The sequence below is a fragment of the Strix aluco genome, chromosome 7 (genome assembly GCF_031877795.1).
Source record: "Strix aluco isolate bStrAlu1 chromosome 7, bStrAlu1.hap1, whole genome shotgun sequence".
NCBI classification, from domain to species: Eukaryota; Metazoa; Chordata; class Aves; order Strigiformes; family Strigidae; genus Strix; species Strix aluco.
Window position 1 is genome coordinate 29,991,366 of NC_133937.1, and position 19,099 is coordinate 30,010,464.

At 39.7% G+C, this 19,099-nt stretch overlaps 1 protein-coding gene across 8 annotated transcripts in view; it reads left to right on the forward strand.

Moving 5' to 3' along the window:
* Nucleotides 1-19,099, forward strand: part of ADD3 (adducin 3) — a 102,460-nt gene that overhangs the window by 74,002 nt on the left and 9,359 nt on the right. For 7 of the 8 annotated variants that reach the window (XM_074831230.1, XM_074831236.1, XM_074831231.1 and 4 more), the window contains 8 exons: nucleotides 136-359; nucleotides 13,356-13,494; nucleotides 14,986-15,137; nucleotides 15,260-15,340; nucleotides 16,418-16,567; nucleotides 17,444-17,587; nucleotides 17,676-17,774; nucleotides 18,792-18,974. In XM_074831230.1, the coding sequence (XP_074687331.1) occupies nucleotides 165-359; nucleotides 13,356-13,494; nucleotides 14,986-15,137; nucleotides 15,260-15,340; nucleotides 16,418-16,567; nucleotides 17,444-17,587; nucleotides 17,676-17,774; nucleotides 18,792-18,974 (1,143 nt within the window). In that variant the 5' untranslated portion in view covers nucleotides 136-164. Of the gene's footprint in view, nucleotides 1-135; nucleotides 360-7,107; nucleotides 7,251-13,355; nucleotides 13,495-14,985; nucleotides 15,138-15,259; nucleotides 15,341-16,417; nucleotides 16,568-17,443; nucleotides 17,588-17,675; nucleotides 17,775-18,791; nucleotides 18,975-19,099 lie in introns of those variants that run through there. The other variant, XM_074831237.1, reaches the window with a different exon arrangement.

The following is a 19,099-nucleotide window of genomic DNA, read 5'->3' on the forward strand; positions in this document are numbered from 1 at the left end:
TTCACTTGTTCTTTCATTTTAGATGATGTTCTGCAGAGATGAAAAAGAACATCATTTGTGTCCAGACTTGGAGGTTATATTCAATGCCCTCCTTTTAGCGGTTAATCATTCTTCCCTCTTTTTTATTTGTTTCAGGTGAAGCCTACTATCCACAGTGTTGAAGCATGAGTACTGATGCCAGTCAGGTGGTGATCACTACTCCTCCCGCAGCCACGATGCCTCACAAAGAGCGGTACTTTGATCGCATCAACGAAAATGACCCAGAGTATATTCGGGAGAGAAACATGTCTCCTGACCTGAGACAGGACTTCAATATGATGGAGCAAAGGAAGAGGGTCACTCAGATACTGCAGAGCCCTGTGAGTGGGATTATGGGGGGATGAGAACGAAAGAGGGTTATTTTTTGAGATTCCTGATTAACTTTCTGAGACTTAAAAAAATAAATCTATGTCACAGCTAGCTAGAATAACTCTGGACCATCTTCTAAGAAGAGTCACTAAACAGATTATCCAGCATTTTGTTTGCATAGTCTTTTGTCTGTGAACAAGCAGCCTTTATTGTGTTGTTTTTTCTCCTGATGCTTTTATATTCCTACGCTTCACTGCAGTATTACAAAAAGATCTGGCTGGCTGCAGGGCACTTAATTAAAACTTAGGGGCAGGGAAGAGAGTGAAGGAGTCACCGGTCAAATAGGAACAAATTAGGGCATTACGTGGTGTTCTGCTTTCTGGGTTTGAATATTAACCTATCATTTGCATCAGGAATGCTTTAATTAACATTTTTAATTGGGTTAAGTTTGTTTAAAAGCTAGACTATATGTTCTTTTCATGTCCTTGGGGGTGATCATACGCATACTTGGCCATATTAGCATCATGTGGTTGTGTAAGTTCAGCACTTGTGTAGGCTACATGTTAAAATACTAAATCTGTTGAACCACTCTCATAGTAGTTTTAATTTATATTTTAATGCATGCATTCTTTGGGTTTAACCTGATGAATACATTGGAAAGTAATACTGTTGCCTTGAGTATTTTGAAAGCCATAGGAGAAAGCACTGTATGAGGGTGAGCCTTTGGGGGCGGTGGGGTTGAATGTGAGCAGTGAGGATAATGGGACTGAGAAGGGGTTAAGCAGCTTTACAGATCCTTCTCTCTTCAGTTCCTCTCTAAGTTGGGGTGCTTCTTCTGTAATTTTTTTTTTTTTGAAGCTTTTCCATATGTAATGAGATTGCAAACAGCTGTTAGTAATCACCCTATTATAGTCATCCATGAATAACAGGATTGTTTGCTAAAGTGTTGTCGTGGAGTGCCTCTTGGATCTTGTGTGTTGCTCTGAGTATAATGTGAACCTGTTGACTAAGGAATTTATTACTTTCAAGACCATTTGTGCAAGCTTGGTTTTGCAGCCAAGCTCTTTTATAAAGAAAATTCTCTAAGGAGATATTGCATAATGCTTTAATCATGATAATTTTATGTTAAACACTTGACTGTAAAATGTGATCGGAGCCTGCTCCTTCCTGTTAAAATATTCACGTTAGGAGTAGCCAGGACTCACAGCAAAGACTAGATCTTTAGCTTAACAGATAAAAGTAAGTTACAGAGACCTTATTCGGGTTTGTACGTTTGTTATTTTTTGGTCCTTTCGATGGCAGTATTGAATCTGACGAGCATAACTATTTCCTTAACATTTTGGGGGACCTTTTGCCAAGTCTGCCAAACATAATAAATGTCCCTTTGCCGCAGCCTCTGTGGTTTTTTTAATAGATGCAGTGTCAGCATGCAGATTTTAGGAAGGGGGTTGAAGAGGGGCAACCCCTGAGTCTAGGTAACTGTTTTAATAGAAGATTCGAGGACAAAGAGCTGCTGGGCTGCTGTTAGTGTCCTGCTGCAAGAGAAGCTGAGCCCAGCACTTTTTGGAAAGTGACTGTTTGAAGCTGCCAGTAAGTTGCAAGTTTTTGTTATGTAAGGGAACAGTTGTCCAAATAAGCCAAGGGCCTGCCGCCTGCTCGGCTCTTGGCATCTGCCAGGGAGAAAAGGGAATGTGGGAGCTGAGTGTGTGAGGCACGAAGAGGAGGTGTCGAGCTACCAGTTCCCCTCACTTAAGTATCTCCTTTTATTGTCTCTTCTCTTGAACTAGAAAATTTAGAGTAACCCTGCTATGATTTCTCATGTGAGGAAGTAAAAGCATTTTTAATACAGTATCTGTGACTGAATGTCCATCAAGCAAATTTCAAAACTGGTTTTGGGGGTAGAAACTTCCAGGTTCCAGCTGTGATGTGCCATAGTGTACTTGAGAGTCAGGACTGAAGACGATTACCTTTTCTCCTCCTGAATATAATACTTGTCACAAGAGGGCCAGAAAGCATTTTTCCTGTTACCAGTTTGTGTAACACAGGTTCAGGGTTGAATTAACAAGTATTGTGCATAACGTTTTTGTTCTGTAGCTGCAGAATTACATTGCATTAGAAGTTTGCATAGAGCTTTGTTGCTTCTCTGGTTTATTCCAGTCAGCAAGGAGGAAATAGTTTGAAGGTGTTTGAATGAAGAGGAAGAGAGGTTATCAGACACATTTTAGAGAAGAGCTTGCTCAGTGGTAAATCTTGACCCAGTCTTAGATATATGCATCCATATCTTCACTCAGTCTTGATATATGCATTCAGATCAGAGAAACAGTCGCTGACTCATCTTGTGGCAGGTATTAGTAAATATGAAGTGTATGTAGCAAGGATAATACCTTTCTTAAAAATACACAAGCATATATGTATTTGAGGTGAGCTTGTTTGAACATGCACTTTCTCTGAGCAAAGGATTATGGTGTAAAACTAAAAGGGTTAATCACTGCCATAAACTAGGAAGCTTAGGTACTAATTTAATCTGTTTTATTAACAGGCTTTTTTCTTTCAAGTAGGAAAATCTAAATCCTTTAGCAAGAAAATAAGTTAGAGAATATATTTCAGGAACCACGGTATGTATTTGTGCAGCACATGTTATTGTAAGGGCTACAGGCCTGACCAGACATCTTCAGACATCAAACTGCTGCATCTCTCTGATGTGCCATTTGATGCACATATTGATGCGTGTTCTGACTACTTCCCTCTGATGTGCAATTTCCCTTTCCTAAATTAAATAATTTAAAAGCTACTGAAAAGCTATTCCCATTACCTCTGATGCTTGCTAATGTCTTAGAGTTTGTTCATAATAAGTCTTAAATGAGTTATAGGAATTTTATGACCGCTGCCCACAAAGAACGTCCTGACATTATAAGTGGATTCTCAGACATGTTTGCTTAATACTGCATGTAACCTGTGAGCATCTGACAGCCTGGAGAATCTGATAGGACCTGCATGTTTGTTCTGGGTCTGTTAGAAAGGTGGAAAGAAATTAAAATCAGCTGGGTCAGAGCAGCTTGATAGCATCTAGACGTACTGCTTGGCCAATCTTTAAGATAAAGCTGTTTGAGTTTATTTCAGTATTGTCTGCAAGTTCAGAAGGTTCAGGTACTGTGTTGTTATTTTTAAAAAAAAAAGGTACTACATGTGTGCAGTGGACTAATTTTATTGGTCTACGTTGGGTCAGAGATACTTGACCTATAATACATCCAAAATTTGAAAATATGGGGGATTTTTTTAGATTTTCCAACTTAACTCTGAAATTTAAAAGTTGTGTCTTTTTATATGCTAAACAATCATATATTGCTTGTTACACAGAGTAACTACCTCTTTCAAAGAGTAAACATTTATTTGCTGTATCATCAAACCCCTTCTTTCAGTTATGGTATGAAAGTCCTCCTGGCTTTCATTTCCTTCTGGCATTTCTCTGGTGCCCTCACCATGGCAACCAGAACCTTCAAAAACACTTTTTTTAAAAAAAAGGCAGTGGTTGCACAGTTATCATGTGTGAAGACTGAATAGTCAGTTCAGCATCGAGGAGCTGCATGAACATACAGCAGGGAGAAACTCCCTGCAGCCCTCACGGAGCAACTGGCGGAGGTGTCAGGTGTTTCTGCAGGCAGGCAGCAGTGCCACACTGCTTCCAGTGAAGTGAGACCGTGTGAAACAATTATCTAACTGTCAGGAAAGCTAACTACAGACTTCAGCAAACAGGACTCTGTGTGTAACCTGACAGGAAATTAGGATCACTGCTTAAACTGCATTGAGGAGTACCTTACATCCACTTTATATCACTGTATTTGAAGAAAAGCTAGAAGTCAGAGTGAAAATGGGAGAGGATACATTCACTTATTTATGCATAAGATATATTGTTATATGAGATATATTTCATTATTTTTACTGATGTAAGAAAAAGTCGGAGTAGTCAAATTCGTGTATAAGAAAGTGATGAGTGGAACAGATGAACTATGTAAATGTAAAAATGCCCATATACTGGAATTTAAATGCCTGGTTTGTGTTTTGAATTTACCAGTGAAAATTTTGTGTGGCTTGTTGAGACCCATTGAGCATGTACTTGCCATTTTCATATATGAAACACACAGTTATTTGGAGCTTGTTTTGTTTTAAGTTGAGCACTTTGCTGGCAGGATCTCATCATGCTTTGCTTTAAATTCATGTTGGATGTAGAGAGCGCATACCGATCCACGCAGCTTGCAGGGCATTCAGGGCGATTCTGGCTCATGCTGCCATTACATGAGGGCACTGGTTCAGGTCTAGCCATCTGGATTGCAAAATCAGGGGGTTTTTTATGCTGAGGTTAAAAATGCACTTCTCTCCCATGCCTGCCTGCCTTCCTTCCTTCCTTCTACATGCACACACACCTCTGCCTCCCACGCTAGCTGGTCTTGCCCAAAAAAGTGGGGAGATAACAGTCCTGCTTAGCAACTCCTCTGTTCAGAGGTCTGCCTTAGCATGCAGCATGCAGGCAGATTTTTCTCCTCAAAAACAAGCAAAGCCACCTACACGTGAATATTTTTTTTCTGGCTATGTTATTTTCAAACCGTAAGAACAGAGGAGAAGGATGATTTAATTTATTTTTCCCCCAGCTTTTGCGATTGTCTATCTTGCTTTATTTTGTATCAAGTGAATGCGCAGTATTTTCACAACACCACTCCCTTTTGGGGAAGCTTATTTTCTTAAAATATCAAAGTCTTTTCAGTTCCTCACATGTTTCAGCTTCCACTCACCACAAGTTCAAAAGCCTTTCAGATCCTTCAGGAGCATCATCCTTTGGTTGGGAAGGGCTCACAACCTTATACCTCTCCTGGGCAGGCCTCTTGCACCGCAGCTCCCTTCTCTGCCTGTCTGCTCTGACGTGTTCATGACTTCCTGCTGGGGAGCCCTCCTCTCCTCACAATGGCTTTTTAAATCGCATGCTTTTGTCATACGACCTGTGCAGCATTTCATTCACCAGGGGAGATGAGCTCAACTTGGTACATCATTTAAGATATGTCAGAAGATGTCTCTTAAAGATCCCTTCTGAGCCGTGACAATATCCTGCTGTGCCTGGGGCATACTGGGGCGCTGAACTTGTCCAGTGAGGGGGAACGTGTGCTCACAGTAATGCTGTGTTAATCAGGGCCATCCACTAGATCTCTATGAGAAACCAAGAAATCCCATTGCCTAAATTCTATTTCTATAGCTGTGACAGTGCAGGGTCAATTTATATCCACGTTCTCACACATACCAGCACTGCAAGTGTGATTGAAAGTTTTCTGCTGTTCCCTGCTTTCTTATGTTAAAAGTGAAAATTACCTTTAACCCCTCTTGTATGCCCATATTGCTGCTTTCCATTTTGTCTGAACTGTGGTTTTCATTAGATATAAATGCCAACAGTTTCCAAATTTAAATTACTTTTTTTTTCATCCACGTTTCTAATCCTCCTGCTGATTGCTGAACTGCTTGACTTTGGGTTTTTGTCATCTCGGGGAGTGTCTGCAAATCCTGTTTTACTTTTGACACCATGTTCTTTAGATTATTCAAATCATTAAACCATCAGATCAATCCTCCTTTGCCTGAAAACTTTCCTATGGTCCTATATGTATTTGAAGTTATTAACTGTAAATAACACTCAGAAGTAATTCTGGAGGAAAGTGATAGGGAGATATAAAATACAGTGCATTGTAAAGAAATCCACCATTTTTCTTTCATTCACTAGACCTGTAAATTCTGTCCAATAAAGGCATCAAGTTGGTCTGGTGAGAGCAGGAAAAGGGGTTTCCGTTGTGGTACAAGTAATGAATAACAATTAAAAGGCCTTACTTATCTGTATTCGTTTTTAAGTCCTTTTTTGAGGGGAGGGGGGGCTATTAAATAATCCTTTGGTTTAGTACAAGCTCTTAGCAGTTCCTGGAAAATCCTGAAAAGTCATGACTGATGACTTTTCTCCCTGGCTGCAGGAGCATGTGCATTCTTCAGAACACCCTTCAAGAGCTCTCCCCATCGTCCATCCTGGGGCATCACCACCCACCCTACTCCTGTGCTTACTGAAAAAAGAGTTAATTATGCTCCGAAATGTGTAAGACTCCTGACAAACTGAAATTTGATTTCTTCTAGCATTTTAAATTTTGGCAGTTATATTCCATGTAGCAAGGTGTGTAGCGTGGCTTTACTCCATGAGATGACAGGAGCGAGGGACCCAGACCCCACATTCACGGCAGCAGTTATATGAGCATGGGGATTGCTGGGGCTGGAACTTTGGGAGCTGCATGGGCTGAAGATGGGCTTTGCAAAGGAGGTTAGTGGTTTGGGTTTTGCTTTAATCATAGGGTATCTCTAGGCTGCTTATCACAGGAGTAAACATGCTGCTTCAGCTCAGGAAGGAAAGCTAGTGTGTACCAGGTTAGAGGAGCTGGAAAAACCAGCGCAGGCTGAGTTCTCTATGGGACCAGCTTGCTGTCAATCAAGTTGCTGAATTCAGCCCAGATACCTACACGCTTCACTGCAAATGAAGAGATTATTATAACTTTACCTAATTCCTTGTATTTATTACTTGAGCCTATTTCTTTCACAGAAGCCCCCCCTCCCCCCCTTTTTTTTTTCCTTGGCGTTAACAAACACTTTTTCTGACTCTTATCTTCTCACCACCAGCCTTAACTCACTGGCGGTTTTTTTGTGGTCAACTCCACCCTTTTCCACTTAGGGCACCGGTTGTTTGTATCTAAACTCCAGTCTTGAAACAGCCTGTTATGAAGCTGTATGGGCTGTTTTGGTGAAGGTCTTCCTCTCCGCGGGCAGCTGCGTTTACAGCACAGGACTTAAAATTAACGTCTCTTCACTCTCAAGAACTAAATACCAGTTAAGTTTTGAAACTTTTCTTCAATGGTGGTGATTTGGCTGTTATTGTCGGGACCTCACGTATCTTTTCTAGCTAATTTCCTGTAGACTGACATATCAAACTGTTTGGGCCTTACTGTAACTAGTCCTGATGTGAGCACATGCTTCTCCTCTTAAAGGTTTGTGATGGTGAGGAGTATTTGCAGATCATTCGTATGCCATTGTTTTCTCTATTTACAGGAAAAATGTTTTCTTATTATTTTATTTCTACTTCTTTTGAGTGGATAAGGACTACATGGAGAAATCAATAGTCAACAAACAAGAAGCAACATATGTAAGACAGTCAAAATACTTACGAGCCTGCATACTTCTTAACATCCTTAGAGAGCTGCCTACCAAGATGAGGAGATCAATACTAACATTTTCTAGCAGCATTATTCTTCTCTGCTATATACAGGTGTATGCATGTAAAATAGGTTATCCTAGTAAGTTGGTTATTCTAGGTTTTTTTGCTTGTGTTGACTGAAAAATACCAGTTGTCAACTGGTATATGCAAATGTTGCTTTGATTCTTAAAAGCCCCACTTTACACTGTCAGCTCACCCTTAGACTGTCCTGAAAGAAAATGGAAATAAATGAGTCAGAGCTGAGGCTTGTAACTTCACTCTTGAGTTTCAGAGAGCCCTTGCAGGTCTAAGTTGAAAGATTTTTCCATTTAAGCTGCTTGAGTTTATGATGTGTGTTTGGAAGATGATTGCAAATATTTCTGGAGAAGTAATTTTATGATATTAGAAAGACCTTGATCTAATGATGCAACTAATGGCTCTATCAAGAAAAGCTGTATCTGTTCTTCAGGCTGCAGTACTGTGTAAGGCTGTCTAAGCTGGTGTAAAAGAACTGGCTGGAGTTTTAGAAACAGAAAGTTTAGAAACTGTGGAGTTCTAGAAACCGTTTTAGGAATGGGCTGAGCTGCTCTGTATATTTTTACTGGTGAGTTGTGGGGAAATTCATGTCTCAGTGCAAGGTAGTGGAGTGGCATTCAGAAGGTGGGTGAGGCAGAAGCTTGGCTGTGCAAGGGATGCTTTGGTTCATGGTGTAAATGCGAAACTATGTTTTCCTCTGGTGTAACTTTAGTGTAGTTCAGCTCACTGCTGTTTTGAAGAGAACAACCTCAGCTGGCAGTAGTGGAACGGGGGAGTTTGCAGCCTGCTGTATATCGAGATCAGGCTATTTGCTTAGGTGGTTATCTGCTGCCAGGTGAATAAAAGCTCTACTTGGCATTCTAGTTGTGCATCTTGTCTGAAATGTTGCTTTACCTCCTTCCTATAGCTGTCAGGGGTGCAGTTTTCATACCATGGGCTGTTTTCTATGCAAACTTTCAGCAGGATGCTTGAAGTGCTGTTCCAGCACAAACAAGGCGGGGACATTGGTGCTTGGCTGGCCAGGTGAGCTCACTGAAGGCAGAAGGATGCTTGTGCAAACAGGAAACGATTCTCAGCTATGGTGTGGTGGGTTATCCAGGCAGCAGCCTTGCTGTAGCACTGGTGCAGACACAGGCAGGTTGGCCGAGTCCAGAGGTGGTGCAGCTGTGTTGACAGGCAGCATGGGCAGCCACGAGGTGCTCTGCTTCTCACTTTGAGACTCAGTACCCCATTGTAAAAAGTCACTGGTCCTATTGTATCATCTTATGTCCAAAGTTTTAGTGTTTTAAAACAAACCGACCAAAAAAACCCACATGTACCCAAAGAGCTATTTAAATCCCAGAGCTGAAACTTTCTTTTTATTGAGCAATGCTGAGCATACAGCTGAATAACACAATTTTTCATTCATCTGACAGTACAGTTTTTTCTTTGTCAGCATTTTCTTGTCAAATACTACATCTGAAATTACTAGTGACCTTTCCACTTGAAAAATATCTGCTTTGTGCCAGAGCAGAGAGTTTGTCGTCTTTTTGAAAACATCTCTCTCAAGCGTGACTTGGTCACCTGTGGGCATTTGCAGTGTAATGCCATATATATATATTACAGTCTTATGAATTAAAGCAAAACCACAGTGCTTGGTCTCCAGGCTGCAGTTAGGTTTTCAGAAGCACATTCCTGCTGCTGAATGGGTCAGATCCCAAAATTGGAGCCCTGCATGGTAGTGGTTTTATGGAAATCAGTGCTGTACAGTGAGAACTCCAGTAAATATCATTCATTTAATGGCTAATATTTAAGGTAAACTGGTGTCCAGAAGAAGGTGATGCTCTTCATATGAGCCCATCGTGAATTAGCAGAAACAGAGGAAACTTGTGTTAGCCCACGTGGGGCGATTGTCTAAGGACATACAGATCCAAGTTTTAAAGGCCTGTAGCAGTGAACGAAAGGTATTGAAATATTCATAAATATGCATGGAGCAATGCGTGTGAGTCATGTGTGACACACTGAAGGCTGCAGTCTGCTAGAAGACATCGTTGCGTGCTGGCATGTAGATAAACTGCATACTTTATTTTAGGCACTTCATCCATATCCTCATCTCTGTTTTACAGCTCATCCCAAACCTCCATATTTGCTACTTGCCCTGGCCCTTACCTGTCTTCTGTTATTTTTAAAATTGTTTTTAAGGAAATCTGATTGTTTGGTTAAACAAAATTGTTGATACAACACTAAATCCTCATTTGTAGTAGCCTCAGCAAATGTATAGTATACAACTGTTAGCATCAGAGAGCAAAACTAAGATCAGAAGATGAAAATACCGTGATCAGAAAGCAGAAGAATTAAAAATACAAGAAATAAACCAAAAACTCTTTCTGTTAAAAATTGCCTGAAATACATTACACTGTATTTTTTCTGTTATAGAAGTAACGTTACTTGTATAGGTTTAAAAAAAAAAGTCTGACTATGACTAATATGAGTTTACTGTGAATGTTTTTGCAGATCCTTTTTATAGTCCTTGTTGAACTGAAGTGAGAGTGATTTAATATAATACAGATAACTGTGTTTCTCCATCTCCTCCCAAGCAAATACTTCCATGAATTTCATGAACTGTCTTCCACATGGCCCCCAGAAGACTACAAATGTGCAGTTTCCTTATATACATATTGTAAACAAGAGCGAAAGAGTATTTCAGCTTTGCAGACTGTGAAATAGCAGAGCTTTCTTGCAGAGGGTCTCTTTCAGGGATATTTGAGAAGTAATCGAATACCTTAGAATGACAGAATTTGAAAATAAGTGTTAGTATAGCTTGATGATTAAATATATTGAACAGTCATTGTCTCTGCAATCTTAATAGATTACAGTAACAGAATGAGAAAGTGCCATAAAGCCCTAGCCTCATGGTAAACCATGAGCAGAAAAGCGAGCCGGTGCTGGGATGGCTGAAAGTCTGTTTTATGTGGTTTGGGGGTTTTCAGGCACAGAGGGGCAGGAAGCCTTCTGTGATGTGAGGCATATGATGTGCAAAGGGCTAAGGAAGTACCTCTGTTATTTTACATTTTTTACACTTTCAAGCAGGTTGGTAGAACATAAAGATTGGACCTTGGCTCCTTTTTCTGTGTACTGTGAGCTGTTTGACCACCAAAGTGCTTTCTCCTAGTTATGTGAAAAATCTTTATCTTCTACAAGGGATTGTATAAATCATGTGTATCTGAATTTCATTCAAAACCACTTTGGTTGTAGTGAAAGATTCTCAGATTCAGGTAGTAACCAACCTCAAGGGTTTAAACCAGGCTGAAATGGGTGATGCTGAATCATCTCTTTCTTGGTTTTTCAGGTTGTGATTTTCTGTGTATCCCCCTTGTTACCCTGAGGTACGGCAGCATGTTAAATACTCAGTGCTGCACTTGAATTTTCACTGAGAGTTGTGCTTTGAGGATGTAAGAAACTACTTACTGCCCAGTAATCTGAGTGGGGCTCTGGGCCTCTCAGAATGAATGTCCCAAATTGGTGGAAGCATCTGACCTCAACCTCCTCACTGCCATTTTGTGGAAATGATGACAGGGCCCTGCTGCACCTTAAAGGCATGTTTCGGGGATTAGTAACTTAATGCTTGTGAAGCACTTGAATTTACAGTAATTATCTGCCCAGAGAAAATCTTGACAGATAAATAATAGTTGTCATCTCAACAGAGTATGAGTAGCATGCAAAAAAGGGCCATGTGCTGAGCCATGAGAAGAGGAAAAAAATACAGAATTTCTTTTCTAGTGAGAACTAGCCACTGTGTGCCAAATGAGGCATGGGGACAAGACAGCTATGGTGTACTTACAGATGATCATCTGTGTGCAAGAGGGGCAAAGAAACATCCTCTGCATATCTGACTTCCAGCAGTCCAGGCTTGCAGCAACATTTGGGTTCCAGGTTGGGGACAGTGCTCGTTATGTTGTCAGTAGGGGGACACCCACATTGCCACTGGAACACGTGGAGTCCTGAGGATGATGGCCATCCTCGGAGCTGAATCAGATTGCAGGGAGTAGGTCTCACAGTCATCTACTCATAGATGAAGGATGAGAGTCAAGATGTTTTCTCCAACCACTGCTGTTTTCCACAAATCCCTGTTTGCATTTCTGGCAATTACTCTCCCCATAATGACCTCCCATCAGTTTCCCTTACAGGCTCCCAGTGCTGATGCACCTCCCATACCTCTACTTATTTTCTTCCAGTCAAGTTCCTTTCCTTACTCAATTCCCCATTTCTTTCTTTTTCCTCATCTGCTCCCTTCCCTTGCTGCATAGATCTTACCTACAGCAGCCACTAAAGAGAAAAATCTGACTTTGCCCATGTATCTTCAGGTTAGCAAGAGGTTGTTCAGCTGTTTGAGGGGTGCTTCGTGCGTAGTCAGAGAGTACACAGAGAGATCGGTGTAACAGATCGCTGCATAGTCAGTCCATGTGAATTTTTAGAGGCTTTACTTGTAGAAATCTGGCAAGTCTCAGGTACACACAGTCCTGACAAAATTACTCTAAGGAAGATCATGGGTGTCTGTAAACTTGGAAATTAAAGTGTAGTTATGGATGCTCAGCTATCCAACTGAGAGGCTGTATCAAGTAGAGTCTTGAGGATGTTTTTTAGGTGTCTGGTAGCACTCTGCCTTTTGAAGTCAAAACCTGTTGATGAACAGACTATGTCATGAGATTGGTGGATTTCACCCAACAAAGTGGGTGTTTTGGAGGACTGAATTAAAATTCAGTGAAGAAATTACATTTGCCATACAGAACTATTTTCTTTTTTAATTGAGAGCAAGTACTCTGCTAAGGAAGGCAAACTGAAAGGAGCAATTACATACAGGGAATAGCCTGGAGTTATAATAGGAGTCAGCTGCGTGGTAAAGACACCACATGTCTTTCTGGAATGAACCAGCAAGAGCGTTTGCAATACACCTCAGCTCGTGTTGTGTGCAGCTTTGCATACTGGAACAGAATTTACTTAGTCTAGAAATGTCAGGACTGAAGTAGTCCTAGGACAGGCATTTGTTTTGGATAGTGATTAATCTGTCCATCATCTAGAAGGAACAGGCTTTGTCCACAGTGCATAGTATATTAAATTTGATACTGTGAAAACCTTTTTCAGGATATATTCTGCAAGAGTTTATCTCTTGGGGTTGTGGACATTTTATACAGGAGAAGAGGGAACTTTTTTTCCCTTTGGGAGAAGGAAAGAAATAGAGAGGAGGTGACATCCTGGCATTCCTTCTAGCTTTTGCATGTCTGTGATACTGCTTAAGCATGGATGAGTTCCAGTTTTCCAGTTGTTTATAATTTTATCAAATTTGGATGGATTTTCAGAGGGATTACAGAATTTAAAAATATCCAGACTAAAAGCAACACATCCTGATGGAATTTCAAATACCTCTTTCAAAATATGGAGAACTCTTTAATTATTGATAAAAATGGTTTTTGTTATCATTTTCAAAAATACATTTTATCTTGTCTTGTTCTGCGACCAAACTCATTTCTCCCACCCCCCAAATTGCCGATACTTAGCGTGCAAAGTTTAGGTCAGATGGTTAAAGTTTGGCAAAGTTATAAGCAGCTAAAAACAAGGTCTAAGGGGAAGTTTCATGTAACATTAATAACAGGCAAAGCTACCAGCCCCACCTATAATAATCTCATTTCTATCAAAGCCAGCTTTCCTTGATGATTCTCAAATGTTTCTACAGGCTTTTAGAGAAGATCTGGAATGCCTTATTCAAGAACAGATGAAGAAGGGTAATAACCCCACTGGACTGCTTGCATTACAGCAGATTGCTGAATACATTACAGCAAGCTCTTTTGCAGGTTTTTCCTCATCTTCACTCAGTAAGTGAATTATACATATAATTGCACTTTTTCTTTCCCTTTTTTTATTATCACCAGGCCTTAGCAATGCTGGGATCTCCTCTTTCTTTGAAAAGCTTGCTTCAGCTGTGAAGTAGTACAGATGGTGGCCTTAACTTTCCTTTTTAGGCTTCTTTCTCTCAAATTCTTTAATTTATATAATGATATCCAAAATGTTTGGAGTCCTCACACTCAGTTATTCTAGAATTTGCTAATAAAAGTTTAACCAAGATAGGAAACAAAATGCTGTGCCCCGTTACTATTAGCAGTTTAACGTGAGCATAAACTGAGATGTGAAATACATAACCATTTAGATTCTTTTTTTTTTTTTCTTTTAACAACAATTTATATGCAAGAGTAGAAAAATAAATGAGGGGTAAGAATAGCCTGGCAAAATGATTCATTACACAAACAGCTCCAACAGTTAAAAACAGCTTGTAGTATGCACTCTAGTTACAAAGATGTCGCTAGGATCTTTCAGTTAACACCCAAGTTCTTCTTTCCAAGTCATGAAGCACTGAAACGTTAAAGTCGATTTAAGTTCTGTGGGTGGACATCATATGGGAGCTTACAAGTCTGCAGTGGCAGCTGTCAGCATTCAGCATCTTTTGAGAATTGGTCCCAAAATGGTGCTTCAGGGTTAATTTAACAAAACAAGGGGAAGAGAACAGAGAGCCCAAATAATCTCATCTCCGTGTCTGTGGTTGGTTAGTGAGACTGTAGGTCTGACTTGTGTCTGCTGTGTTTGCCCAGGGACTCGGACAGGGCGACTAATCTCAAAGTCCATACTCTTCTTGTTGAAAACCAAAATGGCTTTTACCTCTTCTGGTCGTAACTTTCCCTGTAAACAAAGACTGTAGCTCTCAAAGGGATATCATGCATTCCTGAAGGGGAGAAGGGTATGTTTGTGTAGTCACAAGTCAGAGATAAATTATCTTTGTGATTTCTCTGTTAAGAGGTGATCTCTTCTGTCAGAGGGTTTGAGAACTCTTGCACTAATCCTAATTTCTTCATTAAGACTAAATTAAAGTGCTAAGACTGAGACATCTCTTCAAATTAGTTATACTGATGTCAGAAGTCCAGCAGGAATGTATTTTCCTGTGATTTTCAAAGTAATATATAAAAATACTTCGTTAGCGGCAAACGTCTTAAAGTGCAGTTCCAGTCCTATATAGGATCTTGAATCAGGAGGGAGCTCAAAATCCACGTGGTACTCAAAAGGAGACCTTTATTTCACCTGTCTTGTGTTTGAAAAAGAGATGAAGACTTAAATTTGGAGTATGGTTCCTACTGTCTTAATGTTAACAGAGGTTTCAGTAAAGACCTTAGAAATCCCAGCAGCGCAGTTCCAGTCTAATAACTGCTGGTACTGCTATGCTAACAATTTAAATACACTGCTTCTGGAAGATCATGGCATAGCTAGAAGTTATTTAATTGTCCAACTGGCATCATCTTTTTTTATCTGTTTTTCAGGCCATGGAATGATTACACCCATCAATGACCTACCTGGGATAGATACCTCCTCATTTGTTAAGGGAGAAAAACTTACTCGTTGCAAGTTAGCCAGTTTATATAGATTAGCTGACTTGTTTGGGTGGGCACATTTGCCAAATGCCTATATCACAGTAAGTATTTTAGAGAATAAAAATTTTTATTTGGACTCTTACCTATTCATTCAAATTAATTTTTCCCTGAATAATATAAATTTAAAAATAGATCAGTAATACATTTTCTTCCTTCTTTGCAGGTAAGAGTAAGCAAAGAACATGACCATATTCTAATCATTCCAAGAGGTCTGTCCTTTTCTGAAGCTTCAGCTTCTAATTTGGTACGTGATTCACCTGCTGTAATAACCAGCAAGGCTCAACCTGTTTTCTAAAAGACTTTTGTGGCTGCTGAAATGGACTTCTAAACTGTAATCATGCTGTTATTTGTTTTTTAATCTTTACCCACCAGATGAAAAGCTGATTAACTATTTAGATACTAGCATCCTTTGTTTTCAGCATTTCTTTCTGGGTTTAGCTTTGCTTTCTGTTGCTTTGTCTTCAGCTTCGCCGTGGAGCAGCAAAGTTTTGTTTTCCTGTCTGATGAAGCTCATCAAATAGCCTCAGTGTAACAGCAACCTTTTGTAACCTGACAATATGGTAATACATATGAAATGAGTCTGTAGGAGTAGTGTTAGTAGAATCAGCTCTTATCTTTATAAGTGGGGAAATAAAGTTGAATAATCTTCCCCAGGCCCCAACAAAGGAGCTGGATGAAGTTACAGATTGGCATTTAGGCAATGGTAGCTGCTAAGTCACGCATCTTTTGGTGCGGAACCTGCCATATGTTCTTCACGTCAGTACGTATCTGTAAAGAAACTACCTCCAGTTGAAAGGGGTAGCAGATTGAGCTTGATAGCATTACACCAACAAACACAGAACCAAAATACAAACATGAGAACAAGACCTGATATGACCCTGCTGTTGTTGATCCTGGAATTATTATTTTAACGTTCACATGAAATTGAAAATTCCCTATGCATTTAATTTTCTTATTGGAAATTTCTGAGGCTGAATTTTCTTCATATTTAAAATGTAGGAAATGTTAATGAAATTCATTTTTGAAAGTCAGAAACAAGGAAAGGTCAGCTAGACCCAGTATCAGCTTAGACAATTTGATCAGGGTCTTATCTTTATTTTTTCCATTGCTGGACTTCCAACAACTGTCAAGGGCTTGGATAGCAGGATGGTTTATGGACATATGGAGCAGATTCACGGCTGCTCTCCTACTTCTTTTCATGCTCTGAGCCCTAAATATGTGAGGGGAAAATTTGGTGCCAAGTAAGAAGGGGAGAGTAGTTTGTAGATAATGGCAGTTGTCACAAACTTTTTGAATATCACTCCTTTGTTTTCTTTTCCAGGTTAAAGTAAACATCCTAGGAGATGTAGTTGACCAGGGAAGTACAACTCTAAGTATTGACAATGCAGGATTCAGTCCACATGTGGCCATCTACTCCACACGCCCTGATGTCAGATGTGTAATACACATACATACCCCTGCAACAGCAGCTGTAAGTCTTCCTTCTAGCATAAAGAGTAAAAGGAAACAGGTTTACCTTATGAACTTAGAGCACATTTCTGAATCTGAATCACTCTCACAGCAGTTTTATTTTTAACATCAACTCTACACTGGTAAAGAAAGGTGTGAGGTTATCAAATAAGCAGGGAAAGAGGGCTGGGCCACTGCAGTGGCCAGAGATGGATAGGAATAAACTGATGCTCAGATATGACTGTACTCAGGTTGAGGAGGCTTTAAAGTATATAGTTTACACAGGCTTCACTTATAGCATCTTACATATAACGTGCCGTATACATCATCATTTGTATTATGCAACTCCATTTTTAAATGGCTTAATTAGTAGTTATGTTCAATTTGAATTTACCTCACTATTAAAAAGTCATGGTTAATATAAGTTAAAAATTTAAGGAGACTTGAAAGAATTGGTTTGAGATAGATAAATTAATATTATTTTATATATAAATGGATATATGCATTCCTTGACTACAGACAAAAAAAGGAATGGATAACTTCTTTTATACTAGCTTTTTGAAGTTATAAATGTGGAAAAGAAGGAAAAACCTTTAAGTAGGCTTATGCTGAGAATTAAACATGGATAAAATTCAGAAAAATTAACTTAATTGGGATGAGTTGTCTTTTCCTATAATGAATCTCTCCCTAGGTTGGGTAGCAGCACCTCTTTCACCCAGTTGCAAATTAGACTAGAGGGTAAAAAAGAAGGTATTGTTTCTAAGCTTTTACTATGGAGAGTTTGTCTCTCTTCTACCAAAGATACAAAGTACATCCTGCTAAAGCTTGGGTGGTTGAGATGTGAGTTTTAAGAGTTTGATTTTTTCCTAATTATCAGTACTTCATTTTCTTGAAACAGGTTTCATCTATGAAGTGTGGCATCCTTCCCATATCACAAGAGGCTCTGATTCTGGGAGATGTTGCTTATTACAACTATCAGGGATCTCTTGATGAACAGGAAGAGAGAATTCAGCTTCAAAAAGTTCTTGGACCCAGCTGCAAGGTATTCAACCTCATTCACGCTCTTCATAAACAATTTTCATGTACTGTGCCAGTTTCTACCATTTAACATTAGTGTCTTCATTTACTAGGTATTAGTCTTGAGAAACCATGGTGTGGTAGCACTAGGAGAGACACTGGAAGAAGCATTCCACTATATTTTCAATGTGCAGCTGGCCTGTGAAACACAGGTGAGAGAGAATTTATCTGTATTTAATTTCAAACACTTATGCTGCTGAGTTATAGATTGCATCCCAGATGGGAAGATCTCTAATATTACAAAATATTTGGGGTTGTGGAATCTGGTAAGCATATGCTAGGTCAAAGTCAGAGAAATTGGAATAATGAGGAAAACTTAGAAGGAACAGCACAAATACCATATCACTCTTCCTCTAATGACCATCAGTGTTGTTACACTCTGAAGGGTACAGGTTCTGTTCCATGCTGTGGAGAGTGAGCTTCATGCAGAGAATCTGCTGGATAATAGATTCAGCGGTACTCGCTGCATGTGGAAGTGTGACTTCAGAACTCTTGACATCTGGCTCGTTTATTAAAGCTGAATGTTGTGACAAGATAAAGAGATTCTCCCTACAATCACAAAGATTTGTAAAACCAAATCAACAAAAGGGGCAATGGTAGAGGGTAGTGTATTTAAAAATAACATGAGTCCCAAAATCAGTTGTTCCCGTTTTGTCTAACTACCTAGTTGGGCATTATCTATAACCTGTGGAGACAGACCACTGAAGGGTGTCCTCACATTTCGTAACTCTTAAGCCCATCCCCAGACACTTCATCACTTTGCTTCTACTTGTTCTCCAGTGATCCTGTCCTCCCAAGTAGGCGTTTGGAGGTGCACTTCTTTCCTTTCCTCCTTTGCCCTGCCATTCATTTTGAGTTCAATCGCTCATTTGTTTTGAAACAGATACAAAAATTAAAAATTTTTAGTCTGGTAATGCAGATGGACCTTTTTAATGTACTCTGAAAGCTAGTGTTTGAGTCTACTTCTTTTGAAGTGCAGTTATTAGCAGATATTCTCATCCTTTCCATAAGAATCACTTGCTATATATTTTAATACGTCTTTGCACAGTAGAAAACTAGTCTGAGAAATAAGTGCAGCATGTGCTTAAGTATGTTTCTCCTGTGAATTCAGAAAAGCAGAGAATCCAAAAGCTTTTCCACAAATGAAAAACACTCATTGATGTCTCCAGGTTCATGCATTAGCTGGAGCAGGTGGGATAGACAATCTCCTACTACTGGATCTGCAGAAGTTCAAGCCTTCCACACACGCTGTGGCAGCAACTGGAGGAGGTGGAGTTAATATGGCTTCGCAGCAAAAATGGAAAGTTGGGGAGCAAGAATTTGAAGCACTCATGCGGATGCTGGACAACCTGGTGAGAGCACATTGATGGCATTGTCCATATAGTCTCTTTAAGCTTTTGAGTGTAGGATTAACTTCCATAAAGCAAATTATTATTTTCTGGTTTCTTTGTCAGTTTGAAAATGAAGACGGAGTAAC